Genomic DNA, 21924 nt, shown 5'->3' with positions numbered 1-21924 from the left:
GTTAATAACTGCACCATCACCACAACATCACCACAACCACAGTAACATTACCCCCACAGCAGTGTTACCACCACCACAACAACAGCAACACCAAAGGAACATCACCATCACCACCACAACAACATCACCATCACCACAACAACAACATCCCCATCACAACAAAAGCACTATTACAACAAACAAACTAGCCCTGGCGACACCAGGCTCGCCAGACTGTGGGTTACTACCAACTACCAACTACCAACTACTACCAACACCCATCGTCGGCATTAGCAGTCAATGAGCATCATCAGCAAATAGCTACAGCATATGGTAAGGCTGGCTCCTACCTTGGCTTTGCGCCCTGGTGAGGCCACTCCAGACCCGGCCGACACCAGGGCGCAACTCCATAGTCTCCTGAGACTGATGGATGACTACTGCTCCTATGGTGAGAGGTGTGGAGTACTTACAGCGTATGGTGAGAGGTGTGGAGTACTTACAGCGTATGGTGAGAGGTGTGGAGTACTTACAGCGTATGGTGAGAGGTATGGAGTACTTACAGCGTATGGTGAGAGGTATGGAGTACTTACAGCGTATGGTGAGAGGTGTGGAGTACCTTACAGCGTATGGTGAGAGGTGTGGAGTACTTACAGCGTATGGTGAGAGGTGTGGAGTACTTACAGCGTATGGTGAGAGGTATGGAGTACTTACAGCGTATGGTGAGAGGTGTGGAGTACTTACAGCGTATGGTGAGAGGTGTGGAGTACTTACAGCGTATGGTGAGAGGAGTGGAGGACTTACAGCGTATGGTGAGAGGTGTGGAGTACTTACAGTGTATGGTGAGAGGTGTGAAGTACTTACAGCGTATGGTGAGAGGTATGGAGTACTTACAGCGTATGGTGAGAGGTGTGGAGTACTTACAGCGTATGGTGAGAGGTGTGGAGTACTTACAGCGTATGGTGAGAGGAGTAGAGTCCTCCAACATGGAGTGGGGTATCTCAGGGTTGGATGCTCGACACGTAATGTGTTTACCATCGTCCTGTCTCGTGGGCATCAACACGATCGAACCCCATGGTGACGTTTCCCCCATTCATCACCTGAAGAAGACCAAAAAGGAATTGATGAGCACAATTTTGTCGACAATTTGTGCAACTGGCAAAGAGAGATGATGAGCGTGAGAGCATAGAGACAAAAGAGACCACATAATATGGCTGATATACCCCAAAAAATATAATGCAATATACTACTACAGGAGGGTGAAAAATAGACTCTCAACTGTGATTAAATGAATGCTGGGCTCACCGTGTATTGGACGTCTGTGATCTGCTGTGATCCTCTCCACCATGTGATTTGGGCAGGTGGGCGTGACCCCACAGCCCTGCACACCAGTTCTACAGGGCGGCCAGCAGACAGGGACCCCACGCCCCCCACGATCTCCACCGACAATGGGCGTACTGTGGAAGAGAATTGAAAAATACAGAAATTTTTGCTTGAAGGGGGAGGAGTGCACTGATCGTATTAGCTGGTGGGAATTATGTGGAAAATATGTATGTGACGAGGTAATGTGTTGAGTTTAACTTTTTTTTTTACATGATAATGGGAAAGGGAAGAATAGTTTTTTTTTGTTTTACTCTCTCTACCACTGCTGAGAGTGTGTGTGTGTGTGTGTGTGTGTGTGTGTGTGTGTGTGAGTGCATTTTTTTAATGTGCGCATAACAACGTTCATGTATTACGGAATTTATGTTTTCTCTCTAACGAAAAAATATTTTAAGGCGGAGTAGCATCTTTCCTAATGAATAACGAACCTCATAGAAGAAAGGTTTGAAATATGCTATATAAATATGCTATGCTATAAATATATATATATATATATATATATATATATATATATATATATATATATATATATATATATATATATTGTATATAAAACTACAAAGAACCCAATTACCTGCTGACCATAAACTGCAAAAATATTATTCGTTGTAATTAAAATTTGATGTGAACAGGAAATACATTAAAATTTTATGCGGGGGATGACACGCGGGCTCTAACATTGGCACTCTGCCGTTACCTAATGAATCCAATAAAATCATATTACCGTCAGTTCTGTCACTAGCGGCCTGTTTTGCATACCTGTAATCACACCGAACCTTATTTTCCCCGTCTAACTGTCGTTTATAGCGATGGTTTTAACCTTTTAACAAAGGAATTGTTTTTTGTGCGTTCTGTGTTATTGCTCGTGATATTCTCTGAATTAAGAATGAATGAATGTTTCTCAAGAGCAGCGGAAATCTTGGCTGTCAGGAAGCTTCACAATGTATAAGGAAAAGTTCATTCACGCAAAAATGTACAAGAACATACAAATTCATGCCAAGCTAGACACTCATACGAAAGGGTTATCCAAAAGTTAGCAAAAACAATATATAATTAACTGACACTCTGTATGTTAAATTTTTGCAGTAGTCTCTCCTCTCCTAGGAAGCTGGTCTTCTGACAGACTCTTCTGAAAGGTCGACCCAACCACTTGGGCTGGACGGTAGAGCGACGGTCTCGCTTCAAGCAGGTCGGCGTTCAATCCCCCGACCGTCCAAGTGGTTGGGTACCATTCCTTTCCCCCCGTCCCATCCCAAATCCTTATCCTGACCCCTTCCCAGTGCTATATACACGTAATGACTTGGCGCTTTTCCCTGATAATTCCCCTCCCTTCTGAAAGGTCGAAAAATTCTCCGGTTTGATCCCGAAGCAAATCTTGGAAAATGACGTTGATTAAAAATTAAATGGACGTTGAACATTTTGATCCAATGTCAATCAATGAATCAAAGATAAAATCTTTAATCCATCGTTTATTATGCAATGAAATATCGTTGTAAACTTTGTTCCATCGTTGATTAAACAATGAATGAACGCTAAAAACTTTTATCCAACATTCATTAATAGTTATTTTAAGCACCTTTTTGACTGCTGGGTTTTGCAGTGCTTGGGTCCCGTCTCTGACTCGAAGTCCCATTATTAGTATTAACATTTCATTGACAAAATTTAATTACAATTTTGCCCAATCTGAGGAATTCAATTAGGTCATATTAGAGTGAGGATAATGTTAGTATTCGCTGTCACACAGAACAGAAGATCATACACCAGACAATAGGTCTAAAACTGTAGGCTGAAGCGCATATATATCATGGTTACAATCAATGTTTCAATGTACGAATATGTATATAGAACTTTCTATTGTGCATTGCCACACAAGGGCAGCGATGGGTTTGTAAGAGATACAGCATAAAAATAATATAAATAAAATTGTTTTTCATTATATAAATGGACAGGCAAATTTTGGATAAATTGTTAGGATGTCGTCCAGTATGTTAGATTCAATGAAGTCCCAGTGATAACTCCAGCGTTGATCAACCTCTTACGATGCCACTTACGACACGAATGTAAGTGTCGTACCGATCATAGCAACTTAGTCAGTATTAATCACTAATCAGTTTACGAGCTACGAAACGTCACATCCTATGGTTATTATTATTAAAGGCACCCTCGTAGGGCCCAAGAGCTTATAAACTGTTTATTAAATGCAAGCTTAGCTACTGTGATTGAGGAATGATATACAAGTTTCGTAAAGGGACACATAATAGCTCTATGGATCTTTATCCAAGTATCATATTACTCCTCCACGCTGTATGGAAAGTTAGATAAATCGGTTTTATACATTTCCATAAATTACGAGGTAATCCTTTTTGAGTTGATCCTGAGCGATGTGGTTTAGGAAAATCTATCCAGGGAAGCTTTAGATACCTCGAAATGCTTATAAATAATGCAGGCGATGAGTCACAATAACGTGGCTAAAGTATGTTGACCAGACCACACACTAGAAGATGAAGGGACGACGACGTTTCGGTCCGTCCTGGACCATTCTTTAGTCACAATCGACTTGAGAATGGTCCAGGACGGACCGAAATGTCGTCGTCCCTTCACCTTCTAGTGTGTGGTCTGGTCAACTTATAAATAATGTCCACAATAGACCCACGTGAAATACAAACCTCAGTGACTATCCTGTCGTCTTTCATTCGAAATGCTGGTCACAATTAGGTTTTCTCTCATGAGATTTGACGCTCGTTCTAACCGGATTTACAATTGTAGACTCTTGCAACTACACCTAAACTTCTTGGCTCTGCATGCTATGGTCGCAGTTGATGGATCATCTTGACCTTGCACGCCAAACATTCTTTGAGGAATTTCTCTTCGATTTTATTAGTTAGAAATTTTATGACACTTCGATGCATACAATTTACCATAGTTTATAGTTTTCTCATACTTCATATTTAAAGTCGCACTCAGAAACAATTAAAATATGATATATATATATATATATATATATATATATATATATATATATATATATATATATATATATATATATATATATATATATATATATATATATACATATATATATATATATATATATATATATATATATTATATATATATATATATATATATATATATATATATATATATATATATATATATGAACCTCCATGTAGAGAGAGCAAGGAGATAACACCACCCAAAGATAGAAAAGCTCATTAGCTCTTTCTTGCCTCTTCTTCGTTTTACTTCCCTTTTCCTCACCACTTCCCTGTCTCATCTTTTCCTGCTCTCATCCTTCCTTCACAGCCTCCACCTCCTTCCTTCTTCCGTATCCTCCTCAAACCTTGGAGAAGTGGCAACCATTGTGTTCTGGATTATCTAAGTTAATCTCTTCTCGTCCATTACCCAGGAGACAGATGCTGGCGGTTATTGTAGTGGGCTTTTGTTGCCATGATGAAGCTGCCGATGTTGATTGTTTCTGGCCCTACCCAGTTCTATAGTGATGGTTCTTGATTGTTTTCCAGCGCTGCTTGGCTCTACCTACGAATGTTTCTGATTGTTTCAGGCATTGCCTGGCCCAAAATACAATGCTTTCTGCTTGTTTCCGCCCTTCCTGGTTCCTACGCGATCTGTCTGATTGTCTTAGATCCTGAGTGGATCTGTACGTAATGCTTTCGGATTGTTTCCGACGAACACACAGATACATGCCTGACCACTTCAGAAATATGTGGTTCCTGAGAAGATGCAAGGGAGACATGATCCTAACCCACAAAATTATTCATGGAATTAATAGGGCCCACAATTACACACAGTTTAGCACTGGTAATACATAAGCAAGATAACACAAACGGTAACACAGTACCCAAATGAGCAATCATATAAATTGAAAATAAAATAGCGAAGATATGGAATAAGCTGACAAGTGATGTGATATAGAGTCCATAAACAGCTTCACATGTTCATATAATCATGGTTATTTAAAGTGTATATAAACAGTTCAGGAATACACACAGACTCGCCTCTCCCCCTAGTTCACACACCCACACTCTTCTTCCTCCTTGACGTGTCTACATCCACCTACAGTTAATAACTTATAGACCTTGACCTTCAAAACATATTTGTTCTCTGGGAAGAAGCACATTTGCTATCACATTCAGGTACGCGGATTGGTTTTGGATGACTTTTCACCTATAGTATGAATTTATATTGCTATGTTCGATACCACACACACACACACACACGCACGCACACACACACACACACACACACACACACACACACACACACACACGCACACACACACACACACACACACACACACACACACACACACACACACACAGAAGAGCTTCGACGTCGCTGGAAGACAGAAAAGCTCGGTGAGACATGAACACCATATATAAAATCCTCATGAGAATTGACAGGGGGAGACAAGGAGGGATTATTTAACACGGGTGATACACACACAAAGGGACACAGGAGGAAGCAGAGTACCCAAATAAGCCACAGAGACTCAAATGAAGATTTCAAATTCAAATTCAAATGTAGATATGATAGAGCGCGAGAATCTCAGGAATATGCACATCATATAGTAAAAGGCAGACAGGACACACAAAGTTAGGTTTATTGCAGGACAAAGATAATGGAGAAAACAGGTGCAAAGGGTAGGGAAGTGGTAGAGGTTAGAGCGAAGCAGTGTAGAGGTAAACCTCAGCCCCTGTGTGCTCTAGTGTGCTCTATTCCATTAACCCCTCCCCGTGTGACACTTCTCTTATTGTTCCCTCTATTGGGATTTATTCCATTGTGTGTTGTTAAGTGTTATTCTCTCTTCTCTTATTTTCTCTTCTTGATTTCTCTCTCTCTCTCTCTCTCTCTCTCTCTCTCTCTCTCTCTCTCTCTCTCTCTCTCTCTCTCTCTCTGAGAGAGTCGAAGAAATGCAAGGAAATGCTCGCACCCCAGTAAGGGTGATCAACGAATGGAATGCATAGAAAGAACGTGTGAAAGCCACCTCCAACAACAATTGTATGAATGGATTATATAATGAATTATAGAATCATTAGAATTATAGAATATAATTCATTATATAATGAATTTTCTATAATTCATTATATAATGAATTTTCTATAATTCATTATATAATGAATTATAGATTCACTAGTAACTAGTATAGTTAAGTTATAACGCAACAGGTTACAACAAGGACAATAGGCGGGGCTTAAAGACCTTGACCTCACTTCCCCGTACGCACTAATAAATTATAAATCACATGTAAGTATACCACTATGAACCCTGTCCTTGCATCCTGTTAACTTTCTTGACGCAAACACCTGCAACGGCTGCGTCATTAATTCACGTAGCAGGTGTTCCCGCCGGGAAATGCATAAATCTGAGGTAATGAGTCTTAATCCTTTATACACGAATCAAAAGCTACTGACGTCAGAAGTAATATTCGTAGAGTATAATATACAGAACACATATATGAGAAATGATAGATCGTCAATAATTTCATTTTCTCAACCAATAGACATTTTTATACTCGCACGTGGATCAGTGTAGTTCAGTATTGCTATCACAAATATATATTAAAACCAGACAGGCCGTACAATAAACTGTTAGTTTATTTTATATAAAGTTCTTGCTGAATGTTCATATAGATCAAAGTTCACATTTGTCAACACAGAACTAAAACAGAGTATCACATTATTTTGCATTAAGTCAGTTATTTTCACGAGAATAAATCCATGGCTATAGTCCTGAGCACAGTGAGTAGTTATAGATGGGAACTAAAAAAGAAATAGTTTTTCACGAAAAACATGAGCCATTAGTTAACTTCTTGCGAGAAACGGTAGGAGGTGACTCCCTGGTTGCTTAAACCAATTTTTTTCTGTTTTGTTGCATAAATCAAACTTTCGTTCTAACCGATATAAACAGGTTTATATACGGAAGAAGAACATCAGAATAAATCACTAACATAGTGACTCTGAGCAGACACCAACCCGTCCTGTCGCCTCGTTCTTAGCATTGTTTTAGAAAATCGACCGAACTAATAAAAAAGGCAAAGGGATACTAAAAATTAATACACGGTAATTCTGACGATTTCTAATCGTGTGTTTCCTAATTCTAACTTTGGGTTGCTTGGGTTTATATGTTTGTAGTTAAGCAAAACTAGATTTTTTGTTTACGGAGTTACAAGACGGGAGAACGGAGTGGTTGAATTGCTGCTTTACACCCATTCAGTTTCTGAATGCTCTCTCTCTCTCTCTCTCTCTCTCTCTCTCTCTCTCTCTCTCTCTCTCTCTCTCTCTCTCTCTCTCTCTCTCTCTCTCTCTCTCTCTCTCTCTTTCTCTCTCTCTCTCTTTCTCTCTCTCTTTCTCTCTCTCTCTCTCTACTATGTGTGCGTTGCTGCAAGAGACCCACAAGCGTATACACAGGAGTTCAATTCCCCCTTAGATCCGGCTTGGGGTCATCTAGGTGGTAGTGCCATTATCAACTATTCTCTCTCTTTCTCTCTCTCTCTCTCTCTCTCTCTCTCTCTCTCTCTCTCTCTCTCTCTCTCTCTCTCTCTCTCTCTCTCTCTCTCTCTCTCTCTCTCTCTCTCTCTTTCTCGTAATATATTAGACAATGATTTTAAACACCTTAAAGCTGCTAGTACGAACACAAAAGAGGAGGTCCAACCCGCTTGGCAAAACTACTTTAAAAACACAATCTTTCTCACACTTTTTTTGCGTAATGCTTTACGCTATTGCTAATTTTATGGTCCTTATCTGTTTTTCTGAATGTTAGGTGTAAAAGAGTTTACTGTTCCTTTTTGTTTGTGCGTTGCTTTACCAGACTTTAGGCAAGTGGAGTGAGTAAGAGCCCTCGGGAAGCGGGGCCTCTATACTAACACAAATTAGTATTGAGAAACAGGCACTGACATACAAAATATCACGACATTAACACAAATACGCTAAGACATACACACACTGAAGCATTAACATGTAACTTTAGATTAAAAATTGAGAGAATAGGCCTCAAACCCGAAGGTCAACTATTTAGCAAGTGTATCTAGATAAGTATATAATAGTAAACTTTTATAATAGTACACTTTTTATATAGTTACAGAATTAAGGACGTCAGAATATGAATCTCTTATCGAGTACTCCGAAATGATATTTTGTCGAATATAAATTGATTTGAATGTATGATATAGTTTTGCGTATAACTTTACCAGGGATAGGTTAGGTTAGGTGTTCAGATTCTGCTCGCGATTAATTGTATCTATCCAATCTTTCTGTTTAGGTAGTACATATAGTAACAATGAGCACCATCCTACAAACATGGACGGAAAAGGCAATTAGAAAATAGAAATCTATTGAATTTTGACAAAATGGAAAGGTTTTTGTACTGATGCTGCAAATAAAACTTAATCTAATCTAACCTAACATTCCTAAGCCTAATCCACGCTATCTGAGGCCTAATATAGTACATACATGAGCTACACTAGGCCTAGGGATATTTAAGCTTGGTTTTAACTATATTTTTTTTTTTGGGGGGGGGACTCTATAAAGTAAATAGTACTAAATTCTACTATCTAATAGTCCATTACATCTATGTATGTACGATGGTCCACACAGTTATAAAGAGAACGATCAAAACAGGAGGATGGGGTCAATATATCTGTCTCAGTGGACAGATAATGACCCGGTGAGCAGCAGATCAAGGGCCAAATTCACGAAAGCACTTACGCAAGCACATACGAACCTGTACATCTTTTCTCAATCAAGGCGACTTTGTTTCCAATTATTAAATAGTTAATGAGCTCCGAAGCACCAGGAGGCTGTTTATAAAAATAACAACAGTTGAATGGGAAGTTTTCATGATTGTAAACTGTTTAATAAATGTAACCAAAGCCGTCAAAGATTGAGGAAAGATGTACATGTTCGTAAGTGTTTGCGTAAGTGCTTTCATGAATCTGGCCCCATTGCTTCTGAAGTCCTTCTTACTGATTAGGAAACGGATTAAAGGTGTTGTGTGAGCTAGGGAGCGGTCCGGCTGGCATGCAGGGTCCTCACCGTTCAGATATGTTATCTTAGAGAACTCAACTGAGATTAACCCAACCACCTTAAATAAAAATATTCCAAAGAGGTCACCTTAATGTGGTAATGGACTTGTGCTGCTCACTTGATCAACAAGGCACTTTATTAGGGATTATTAAGCTTTTGTTCTTGTAAAAGTGTACGAGTCAGACCAAGCTGTTCTTTGTAGATTCATGCAAACCTTGTTTTGCTGTGCATGAGCGACCAACGCATTGCATTTTACTTCAAACTGCAACGAGCAATGATCATCTGCCCCATTCCAAAGACTGTAGCCAAAGATCACCACCATACCAATCTCACAGGGTCCGCACCGACAGTCTAACAATGGGAGGTGCGTGTCGCTGCAACATAATGAATCGAATAACCTTTTTTGAAAATATCTTGCTGTAGCATTAAGGGTGAGGGACGAGGCCGCAATGTTTATTTTTTGATGGATAACATCCTGACCTCCGCTACGTTGATTCTGCATCACCACAACAGTTGCCATTAACCTGAAACTAAACGAGTGGTGAGACAGACTTAGATTACGTGGTTTCAAAGTCTCCTCATTGAGAAATGTCCAGAAACTCTTTCTTACAAAATATAATCTTTTGTTTTTCATTCACGGTCTCATATTTTGACTGAGAATCTCTGGTCCTAACCTAATGTAACTAAAGCAAACCAAATCCAATCTAATTTAACCCAACTTTCAGACAACTGACTATCGTCTAGCAAGCTTGATCCTCGAATCTCAGTTTTTTTCAGGATTGAAACCTTTAAAATGTAATTGTTCTGAAATATTCTACCTCAAGACCATCTCTTTTATTACCTAATATCAGCTTAATGTACGTTCTTAAGCACTAGCATTATTAAATGATGTTCATGGTAGCGTGTATCGATACGGAAGGTTAAATTTTATTGTGTATTAATAATTGTCCCTCGTGGCTAACGGCACAACAGCTAAAGAGACCAACCAGGTCGACATTCACTATCCTGGGTGAAAACAAGTATGCATCATCACCCTTGCAGATGGGTGAAATGCTTGTGAGTCAGGAATTACTTCATTATTTTAAAATCCCCTTTGTGTTTAATGTTTTTGCGTCACGTCTCGGTCATAATGGGATTACAAAGGAGACCTTACATCTCCTGCTGCTGTTGCATCTTGCAACACCATGTTCTCAATGTCTCTCACTAAGAAGCTCCTCTCTGCGTAGCTAATGACATCAGCTTTTCATCTTACGAGCGGAAGCTCCTAATTAATTTTCCATTTGATGAGATGCTTTGGGGAAACCAGACGGATTATAGACAAACTAATGCAGGTTCTTAAGCAATATATATATATATATCACAGTCAATGACATTTTACATGGTTTTCACGCTGTTATCGGTGTATTTCGTGTACGGCCGGCTTTCTTATCATGCAGCTCGGAGCGAGAAGGAATTTGTGAAAATTTAATCAGCAAGAACCAGATGTTGTGAGGTCTGTCCTTATGTTTATGCCTGTTTAATGTAGACAGATGCGTTCGTCGGCTTTTAAAAGATTAATCTCCGGAGTGTGGAAGATATTGCAGCATCTCTGGAGTGTGGGAGATCTTCCAGCATCCCTGTAGTGTGAAATATTTGATTGCATCAATATCGTAATGTATTTATGCATTCATTTACGAAATCTGTACATCTTTAAAAAATTATTATTTATTTATACTTATTAAGCAGTTTTCGATTTCCAAAGTTAACAAATCAAAGTTTTCATTGTTATAAATAACCATTTACTGTTTCAAAGCTCATAAACTGTTCAATATATGTAAGAAAAGCCGACAATGATTGTTGAGAGATGTATAGGTTTCGTAAGTAGTGTGTAAATGCTGGATGAATCCTGCTTCTGGAGTGCACAAGACTCCCGTACTTGTATTTTTACGAGTGCTCGTATTAGTTTTTAATTTATGGGAAACAATGCCCCTGAGCGTCGTGCTAGGAGATACGATGTCTCTGAGCGTCGTGCTGGGAGATACGATGTCTCTGAGCGTCGTGCAGGGAGATACGATGTTCCTGAGCGTCGTGCAGGGAGATACGATGTTCCTGAGCGTCGTGCTGGGAGATACGATGTTCCTGAGCGTCGTGCTGGGAGATACGAAGTCTCTGAGCGTCGTGCAGGGAGATACGATGTCTCTGAGCGTCGTGCAGGGAGATACAATGTCTCTGAGCGTCGTGCTGGGAGATACGATGTCTCTGAGCGTCGTGCAGGGAGATACGATGTCTCTGAGCGTCGTGCAGGGAGATACGATGTCTCTGAGCGTCGTGCTGGGAGATACGATGTTCCTGAGCGCGTGCTGGGAGATACGATGTCTCTGAGCGTCGTGCTGGGAGATACGATGTCTCTGAGCGTCGTGCTGGGAAATACGATGTCTCTGAGCGTCGTGCTGGGAGATACGATGACCCAGAGCATCCTGCTGGGAGATACGATGTTCCTGAGCGTCGTGCAGGGAGATTCGATGTTCCTGAGCGTCGTTCTGGGAGATACGATGTCCCTGAGCGCGTGCTGGGAGATATCTCTTAACGCCACTGAAGGAGGTAAAATGTTCCTCACCACCGAGGAGAGAGATAAGATGTTCCTCACTCTCCAGGAGGGAGATAAGATGCTCCTCAGCCTCGAGGGAGAGAAGGCAATAGGTCCTCCAATTTGTAAATAATCATTACGAGATACCATTGATTTTCTTAACTTGAAATGTCTTTCCACTTGTAGATTATTTATCCAGATCTATCCTCGTTATCACCTTCTCCAGAAAGGGCTATCTTCGCTAGCTTCATACACCATCTATAACTGGTTCCCTCCCACAATAACTCGCTCCTACCTCTAGCTCATCTCCTGGGCAGGACACTTCGTGGTTCACCCGACATTCTCTTACTCAAGTTATAGAACAACTTGGTTTCTCATCCACATGCTTGGCTCTTCCTTCATCCGTCACTTTCCGACACTTCAACTTTTTGTTTGGGTTATTGTAGTTTTCTTCCAGCCGCAAGTTAGAATTCTTGAAAATTCCTTCTTTCTCTAATCCATCCCTAAGGTTAGAATCCTGCATTTTATCTGTCTCCCTTCATTGACCTAAATAATGCAGGTGATGAGTCACAATAACGTGGCTAAATTATGTTGACCAGACCACACACTAGAAGGTGAAGGGACGACGACGTTTCGGTCCGTCCTGGACCATTCTCAAGTCGATTGGGAATGGTCCAGGACGGACCGAAACGTCGTCGTCCCTTCACCTTCTAGTGTGTGGTCTGGTCAACACCTTAACAATCTTTGACTCAAGTGTTATTGTTGACTCAAAGGTTACTTTCTCCTCATCACGTAGTACCGTCAATCAATTCTCTCCATCAGCTGTGGTTCCTCTCGACAATGTCCTTCACACTACCGCAAGTTCAGGTCGTCTTTCCACCTCCCGCGCGGTCATTCTAGCTACACTGCGCTCTCCCGAGAGCACGTGCTTCTCTACCAACCTTCCTGACGCTGTATTTAGAGCTCGACGTTCTACATACAGCCACAGGGCCTACAGGATACTCTACTGGAAAGCACTGTTTTCCTCTTCATTTGGAACTAAACTTCTTTAGTAATTTTGCAGACGTTCCGATGCTTAGAGCAGGCCTGTTAGGTGAAGCTAGCCTCCAATCTTGGACAGACAGACAGACAGACAGACTGAAAAAATAGATATATTATCTTCTATAATTGTATATGCAATTCACAAAACAAACTGTCAGTAATTGAACCTCAGATATATTGTTTATACATGAACCGTGTTCGCGTGGATAGGGAAATACGTCAAAAATTAATGGGAGAAAGGCAACTGTAGCCAGTAATCCACATTTTCCTCTCTTCCCACAGACAATTTGGTCCCAAGTAACCTTGCGGTCAAAAGGTGGTCTTCAGGAAGAGCACTTGGCAACAGCCCTGAGAAAACAGGCGGAACTTGAAGCTGCTTCTACTCTACAATCAGGTATTTTGTAGTTCTTTTGTATTAGCCAATTAGAACGTAGACAGTTCAAAACCAGGCTGGCAGGCAGTCAGCAAGTAGATCTCGGGGGCTACGCCCTGAAAGCCTCTTTCGATAGGTTATTAAGGCTTAGCATATTTGCATTTATGATAAATATGTCAAGCATTTTTGAGCCACTTACTGCAGATATTAGAACAATGTAGACTTGGTTTGTTTCCCAGTAAATAATTCAAAGATGTTGAGATAGAAGGAAGGTGCAGGGAAGGGAACAGAGAACCCTTCTGGGAACTTCAGGGAAGAGAACAGCTATATTATACGATATAATATAACTACAAAGAAATATATTTTTAGAATATTTTATAAAAAAAAGTCTGTATTCCATGATGTAATGAGGAGACATGACCGACCTCGCTGGCTCTAAGGAGATCACACCATACACTGATTGGTATTTTTATATTATCCTGTTCGTAACTATTATTGTTATTATTTAGAATATTATTTTAATATGCATAAGAGTTATTATTGTTAGTGTTCCATTGCGTGTGTTCTGTGTATGTTTGTACTTATATATTTTTTCGTGGTCTGTTCTTTATGATCATTGGACCGTCCCTCCCGAGGGGCAAGAACCTGCACAAGGAAGTGATAGTGTCGGTCCACAGCTGCCTCTCACGCCACCCTCCCAGCTCCTCTCTCTCTCTCTCTCTCTCTCTCTCTCTCTCTCTCTCTCTCTCTCTCTCTCTCTCTCTCTCTCTCTCTCTCTCTCTCTCTCTCTCTCTCTCTCTCATCTCCTCTCACCAATGATCACTTTTTCTTTACCACTACCGCTCCCTCTCTTTTCCCAATATTCTCAGTTTTTTCCAGACGAAATTTCCTCCCTCCCTCTTTCTCTCTCTCTCTCTCTCTCTCTCTCTCTCTCTCTCTCTCTCTCTCTCTCTCTCTCTCTCTCTCTCTCTCTCTCTCTCTCTCTCTCTCTCTCTCTCTTCTTCTTCTTAAGTGTCTTCATCCCCGTTATCACTTATTCCATCAAATTTATCTTTACCTTTCTTCATTTCTTCGACAATCCCACATTTTCTTCTCACCTATTTTCCCAGTTAGGTGGTGTGAGAGGTGGATGAGATGTTCATCCGTAATCCATTCACGACCTGGGCAGGAAAAGTGCCTTTCTGTATCCCTTTTCCCCTGTGATCCCTTTCGCACTTCGTGTCTTTTCTCCTTTCTCCTCCTTTTCCACTACCTTCAATCCAACCTTTCTCATTTTCTCCCCTCCCCCCCCCTCATTGGCTCATTCGCGTCTATCCTCCTTTCCATCTGTGGTACTCACATAGGACGTTGATGGTGAGGGAGGTAGAAGAGGGCTCGGTGATGTTATTATTGAGGGCTTGGCAGGTCAGGGTAGCCCCCTGGAGCGTTCTTGAGCCCACCACCATGATCCTGCTCTCTACGCCCGAACCTCGAACGCTTCCTACCTGAGGGGAGAAAAACACACACATACATGCTTTCGAGTACTGGTTCATGGCTATTTATGTTGGACTTCATTGATGGTGATGATGTGGGTTCAGTGTGACAGGTGGTAGTGATGTTTTTTTTGTACTGTGGTTCATTGGGGTGTTGTGCTTCTCTGGTGTTGCTTCTGTGGTTCGATGAGAGGGATATATCAGTGGTACATTGATAGAAATAGTAGTGTTGTTTTTTGTTTACAGTGTTACAGTGGTTTATGGCAATAGAGTAGTTTATATTTGTTTATGCCTAGGTATACCGATAATGGGTTCATGTCTGATGCGCTGGATCCATCCCTGCATTCACACACACACACACACACACACACACACACACACACACACACACACACACACACACACACACACACACACACATACACTTATATATATAAGCTATCAACCCAGCTAAAGTGTGTTAGAATTACGTACGCCAACATGTACATATGTGATCACAAAGCAGTTGTACATATTTAGGTGTTATTAGGAAGATAAGTCACTTTTAATTTTAGATAATGACAGATTCAAATATTCAGGTTCAAACACACTTTTACGCAGAAACACATATTTATTGCACAACATTCAGTAAAAAACCCATTCAGTGTTGAAATATAACATTCAGACCACAAATACATTCAGACCACGAACACACACATTCACGCAGAAATACACATTCAGGCCCCAAACACGCTTTTAGGCACTCTCTCTGTACCTGAAATAATTAATAACATAATTAAACTACCAGTTCCCAACCAAAATTTAATATGTTAATTTATTAATTAACATTTTATACACACATTTATGTTTGTAGGCATCTATTCCACCAACTTTTTTCATATACCAATGAACACGTTTCCATAAAACAACGCTCACTGATGGACTTGCAGCTTAAGACTGGACGATTTCATTTTATTCTCAATTTTGCGAAGATCAAAGAGACGTCGACCAGGATGGAGATCACAGAAGGTGAAAATGCTCTAGCAGCTCTTTTTCCTCTCTCTCTCTCTCTCTCTCTCTCTCTCTCTCTCTCTCTCTCTCTCTCTCTCTCTCTCTCTCTCTCTCTCTCTCTCTCTCTCTCTCAGTTACTTTCGCCAGTAACTCTCTTCAGTGCTATAATTATCAACACCAAATTTATAAAGTGCTTGGTAAATTGTAAATGAAAGACCAGCCCAGTAATTCCATTTAAATTAAACTGTTTCCTTCACACATATAGAGAAAGAGAGAGTACATTTAGTCAGGCTCACGAAGAGGAGAAAGCAGCGTTATACATGAACAATTCAGAGGACTGGCATCCAGTTCTCGGGCTGCTCACTTCCAGCGATGTTGACAGGCGAGAAATATGCGAACACGGACGACAAGAAGGAAAGCATCTCTCAGGAAAGCGGACTTTGCAAGACCAGCCTGAGGCGCAGCAGCAGCACTCTCGGAGTTTAGCATGCAGCAAAAATGGCCCAAAAATTTTCACAAGAAACTCGCCGTGCTGCTGGATTTTGCGAGGTTATGTTGCTATAAAACCTTGCGTGCGTAAAGATCAATATTGCTTGTGTGAGCCGGAGGGAAGGACCGTCCTCTTGGCCCCTTATAACATGTAGTGTGTGTAGGGCGCGACCCACATTTGTCTCTTACCTCTCTTTCCTGCTGGTGGTCGCTGCTGCTGATACTGCTTCTCGCGGCGATTCTGCTGTTGTTTCCAGTGCTGTTACTGCTCATGCTGCTGCTCGCGCTGATTCTGCTGTTGTTTCCAGCACTGTCACTGCTCATGCTGCTGCTCGCGCTGATTCTGCTTTTGTTTCCAGCACTGTCATTGCTCATGCTGCTGCTCGCGCTGATTCTGCTGTTGTTTTCTTGCTATCACTGCTATATTTGGTATTGATGTAACTATTTCTATTCCTGTCACTGTTCTTCGTGTCGTAAATGTTCCTGATTTTGATGTTGCTTTTATTTTCTGTTATTACTCTTCTTGCTGATGATGTCTCCCAACATGGTGCTGCTCTTTTTTTATCCACTCTTCATTCCAGCAGCTGCGGCTCTTGTTGCTGTTGTCTCTTTATTGTAACAAGTGTCGTAGTCCTCTCCTTATGGTGATTGCATTTGTGGATGGTGGTGGCTCAGGTGTTCATGGGAGATGGTGGTAGTGGTAGCTTCTTCGACAGTGATGGTTGTAGGAGGGGGATGGTTGTAGGAGGGGGGATGGTGATAGTGGTGTTTTATAGTAGCTAAAGCAGTGATGGTGGTACTGGTGGTTGTGAGCAGCAAGTAGGGTGATGGTGGGAGTGATAGTTGTAGGAGCAAGGAGAGGGGGGGGATGGTGGTGGTAATACTGGGGTTGATTATCATATTGCATGTGGATTTGTGAAATCATCCGGCAAGTTGACGCTAAGGCACGCTCCTGCCTCATACTCCCTCCTCATGTTCCTGTCTCACACTCCTTCCTCATGCTCCTGCCTCATACTCCTTCCGCATGCTCCAGCCTCCTACTGCTTTCTCGTGCTCCTGCCTCATACTCCTTCCTCATGTGCCTGCCTCATACTCCCTCACGTTCCTGCCTCACACGCCCTCCTCATATTCCTGCCTCACACTCATTCCTCATGGTCGTACCTCACACTTCTTCCTCTTGTTCTTGTCTCCCACTATGCCTTACTATGTATAAACTTGAAACAAGTGTATACATAACGTATACATAGTAAAACGAGGCCAATAATTCTGAACCATTTCATGATAAACAAAGCGAATATTGCAATGTTATCATCTATGTGTTAATATTGCAATTGCAAGTGCATTTGCAATAGTTCAAATGCAAAACTAACAGCAACACAGGCTATTGTAATGTCAATCAAACTGACATATCCAACAGGTGTGAAGGCCGGACTAGATTTTACTGGGAAATTTAGGTACACTGTGGTTTTGAGATGACAGTACCACACGCTACCAACTACGACAGGAGTCTTGATCAGGACTAAGGTGGTCTTTGTTGAGTCTTAGGTCTGATGACCTGATATAAATGATATATATATATATATATATATATATATATATATATATATATATATATATATATATATATATATATATATATATATATATATATATATATATATATATATATAATAAAAAAATCATGTGACAACATTTTACATCAACAACGAAAAGAAGACAAACGTAAAATTCAAGGTCTTTCTAGCAGTAACAACTTCATTAAGTATAACATAATACTACACAAGACAAGTCCGATTTTTCGTTGAAACTTTCGAAAGAAAAATCCAAATATAGTTCGTGATGGCAAATTTTTCTCAGTCGAAGCAGTCACAAGGGAGGAATGGCGTCACAGTTCCGGGAAACTGTTCACTATGTGTCGGTGGCATTAACAGATTAACGCGATCATGACCCAATAAGCAAAGCATCTAAATTTGGGATATTTTTTTGCGTACGATTTTATTCTCAGTAGATGACTACGGTTATTCACTTGTCTGTATTCAGTTATTTTTACCTGCAGGATCGAGCTGTTAGCTCATGGTCGTGACCTGTTTTATCTGTTATGTCTACTATATTTTTCTCAAGTACAAACATGGATGAAGCCAGCAATAAATGTCCAGCTCCCAGATATTTACTTACAGATAAGGAAACAAAAGCATCAGGTGCAAACAAACTTTGCTTATTTTTGGTGTGTGTTTGGGGGAGGGATTATGGTTGTGCATGTATATATACATATGTTTGTGTGTGTGTGTGTGTGTGTGTGTGTGTGTGTGTGTGTGTGTGTGTGTGTGTGTGTGTGTATTCACCTAGTTGTTCTTGCAGAGATTGAACTCTGCCCTTTCGACCCGCTTCTCAACTGTCAATCGATCAATTGTAACTACTAACTAATTTTTGTTATTATTATTTTCTTTCCCAACACACACACACCCAGGAGGCTGATAAATGATAAATTTAACACTGTTTTTAGTTTTCCTACCAACGTTTCACTGGTAATATTACTTTTTTGAGCCCTCTGTGGCTGTAGTCAGTGGCATTACCATTTTTGTCATAAACAATATAATTCCAATCATCACCATAACTAGCATAATAACGATAAATTGATCCAGTTTAATTCCTGCAGTTGCATCTACTGATTAACTGGTTGCGGCTTCTAGTCCCATCACTCAGGTTGCAGGCTGAGGAGATATAGCCAGCAGTAATTTCCTATTAAATCCCTCCAGACGTGCATTTCACTTTAAGCACCAGTCAAGATATGAATTTAAAGAAAATGTGATATGAAAATTACTTTTTTATATTTTTTTCCGCAATTCGTGACCTCTGTGAGTGCTTTTCAGAATCGCTGCCCCCTGTCAAAAGTCTTTGAATCCATCAACGTATGCAGCTGATGGTGTATTTTTTAAGCTCATATGAATAATCCATCATACGTAATTGCGTTATGTTTGATTTATATGATGATTGGCAGCAAGGGAGGAGGGGAAAAGCAATTTTCATTCTCGCTTAGGAAATATCTCGTCTGGAAAATGGACGGTGGACGCAATGTTACTTCATAACCCTGATGATGAATAAGGGTTAACTTTACATCCTGGACGATGAATAAGTATTTAGTTCACATCCTGAGTGATGAATAAGTGTTTAGTTCACATCCTGGGCGATGAATAAGGGTTTAGTTCACATCCAGAGCAAAATGAAAGGGATATTACTCTCGTTTCAAGGACGGTCATATGTGGTACCGATAAGCTGGTTATGAATGTCCAGGGTGATGGAACAGGCAGAAGGTGAAGGATAACAGGGTGATATTAATAGGGTGATGAAGGAAATATTGTGAGAGAATGTAGGGTGCAGGAGCGTGTATTGTGTATGATGATTTTAGAGTGAGGAGGCAAGTAGTGTGAAAGAGAATGAGACGGAAAGTAGTGGGGGAGGGAGAGGAAGGGAAGGAATATTGTGTAGGGAATGTAGGGGTAGGGGAGGGTGATAGTTGCAATACAGAGTAAGGGAGTTGAGGTAAAGTAACCTTATCAGAACTAACTCACCGAACCTAATCTAACCTACCTTAATTTAATCTAGATTAACCAAACATAATCCTGATAAACCAAACAATTCCGGAAGTACCACCAAACCAAAAATACCCCTAACAATCCAGATTAACAGAGGCTAACATAATGCTCAAAAAAACTTTTTGTAAACTAACTAATCCAATTAAACCCAGGCTAACCTCATATATTCCAAACTAATCTAACTTATTCTAAAAAATAACATAACATGGACTTATCTGAAAGAACATTATTAAAGGAATCTGCATAAAGGCTTTTCGTGAATGGAAGGCAGCGTCAATATATATCTAATTACTAACTTTTAGGTATTTGCAACCTATGTTTGAAACTTTCCAGTCTGTTTAGTTATTTTATGGTAATGTGAAACTTGTTCATCAGATCTGCAAACCAATTTCCAAACTTAGTATTTACCTATTTGTTAAATAAATCAAAATTTATCCAACTTGATAATATTTCTGCATTATGTCTTGGATTTATATTTTAATCGCTCAATTTATGTTCTATTTATATAATGAATATAAATTCAGTTGTCTTAGTCTATCATCACAAGGGAAGTTCTTTATGACTCCGATAAACTTAGTAATGATATCCTGTTTATTTATCAAGATAATTTACATTCAATCAAAACACAGTTCTCGACTCCCCCTCAGGAAATCTCGAGTTCGATTCCCGGGTGGGGCAGAAATGGTTGAGCAAGTTTTCTTTCTCCTGATACAACTGTTCACCAAGGGGTAAATATGTACCCTGGAGTTGCACAGCTGTTGTGAAGTTACATCTTTAGGAGGGTCTTTAGTTCGACCTTGGAGAGAGTTTGATATAAGCCTAGAGCATATATATAGGCTTCCTGTCCCAGACAAAACGAGTTATTATCAAGTTTTTTGTTCGCAAGGCAAACGATACTGAAAAGCGGTAGAGGGGCTTTATCTCAAGAGATAGAATAATAATATATTGTAATATTATTGCTCGGTTTTCTGATGGATTTATTGCCTATCATTTAGGAAGAGTTCATAAGAGTACCCATTGGAGCTTACTGATCAACCAGCATATATACATAAGTTTACAGAGTATACTCAAGTTTTAGTATACAGAGAATACTCAAGTTTAATTCACAACAAGAGTAAACTATAAGTGTACACACAGTGTTATATGGACTGTACCACTAGTTGTGTACGTATCTTGATTTTAATTTTAGCATTCAAGCTTGACGCACACTTGATGCTCGAGCAGTCTTAGCATGTTGAAGTGATTTGAAGAAATATTGTGCCCAATAAAGTCACGAATGCTGTCGGGTGTTGGGAGTTATAAGTCTGACGACTTCCCAATATTTCTGTACAGTCGGTGGCTGAGTGGTAATAGTACTGGACATGCCAATGGGCATGGAGGCCCCTGGCTGACAGGGTTTGAAATCTTCAGAGGTCAAGAGTCTTCTAATGCATGTTGGCTTGCTTGTGAAATAGCTTGACGCACACACTAACACACGCACACACACACACACACTGACATACACCAACACACTTCACCTCCTCACTGCTACTCACCAATGGTCTTACCTGGTCCAGCCTGTCCCCATCCCTCCACCACGTGAGTATGGGCGTGGGAGATCCGCCCACAGACCTGCAGGTGAGCTGGGTGTGGGCGCCTTCCTCAAGGGGACCCACAGTGTGAGTTAGCTGCGTACCGATGCTGTTCAAGATAATGGGCGGACCAGGAGGTACTGTGGAAAGAGGAGTTCTCTATGTTAGCATGAGAATCGCTTAAGCAACGAATGCTATTCCGGCCTATACGAAAACACATAGAATCGATTAAAATAATATTGAAGGAAGCCTAATAAATCGGTCAGGAAAATTTTCTTAGGATTAAAGTTAACATAGACTAATATTATCAGTTGAGGTTCGGTTAAGACCAATTGGCAAATGAAAAATATGGTCTGGACATTGATTCTTCATGGTATGGTTACTTCTTTCAATTGTCTTGTTTTCATTTTGCGAATTAAAATTTGCCA

The 21924-nt window shown here is 40.4% G+C and overlaps 1 protein-coding gene across 1 annotated transcript in view; it reads right to left on the bottom strand.

Moving 5' to 3' along the window:
• Window positions 1-21924, bottom strand: part of LOC123768688 (nephrin) — a 293699-nt gene that overhangs the window by 40330 nt on the left and 231445 nt on the right. The window contains 5 exon segments of the mRNA XM_069316344.1: window positions 931-1048; window positions 1050-1076; window positions 1282-1433; window positions 14721-14865; window positions 21473-21636. Coding sequence (XP_069172445.1) covers window positions 931-1048; window positions 1050-1076; window positions 1282-1433; window positions 14721-14865; window positions 21473-21636 — 606 coding nt within the window.

The sequence above is a fragment of the Procambarus clarkii genome, chromosome 83 (genome assembly GCF_040958095.1).
Source record: "Procambarus clarkii isolate CNS0578487 chromosome 83, FALCON_Pclarkii_2.0, whole genome shotgun sequence".
Classification (NCBI taxonomy): domain Eukaryota; kingdom Metazoa; phylum Arthropoda; class Malacostraca; order Decapoda; family Cambaridae; genus Procambarus; species Procambarus clarkii.
Note: the sequence above shows the minus strand (reverse complement) of the source record. Positions and strands in the feature narration are given on the sequence as shown.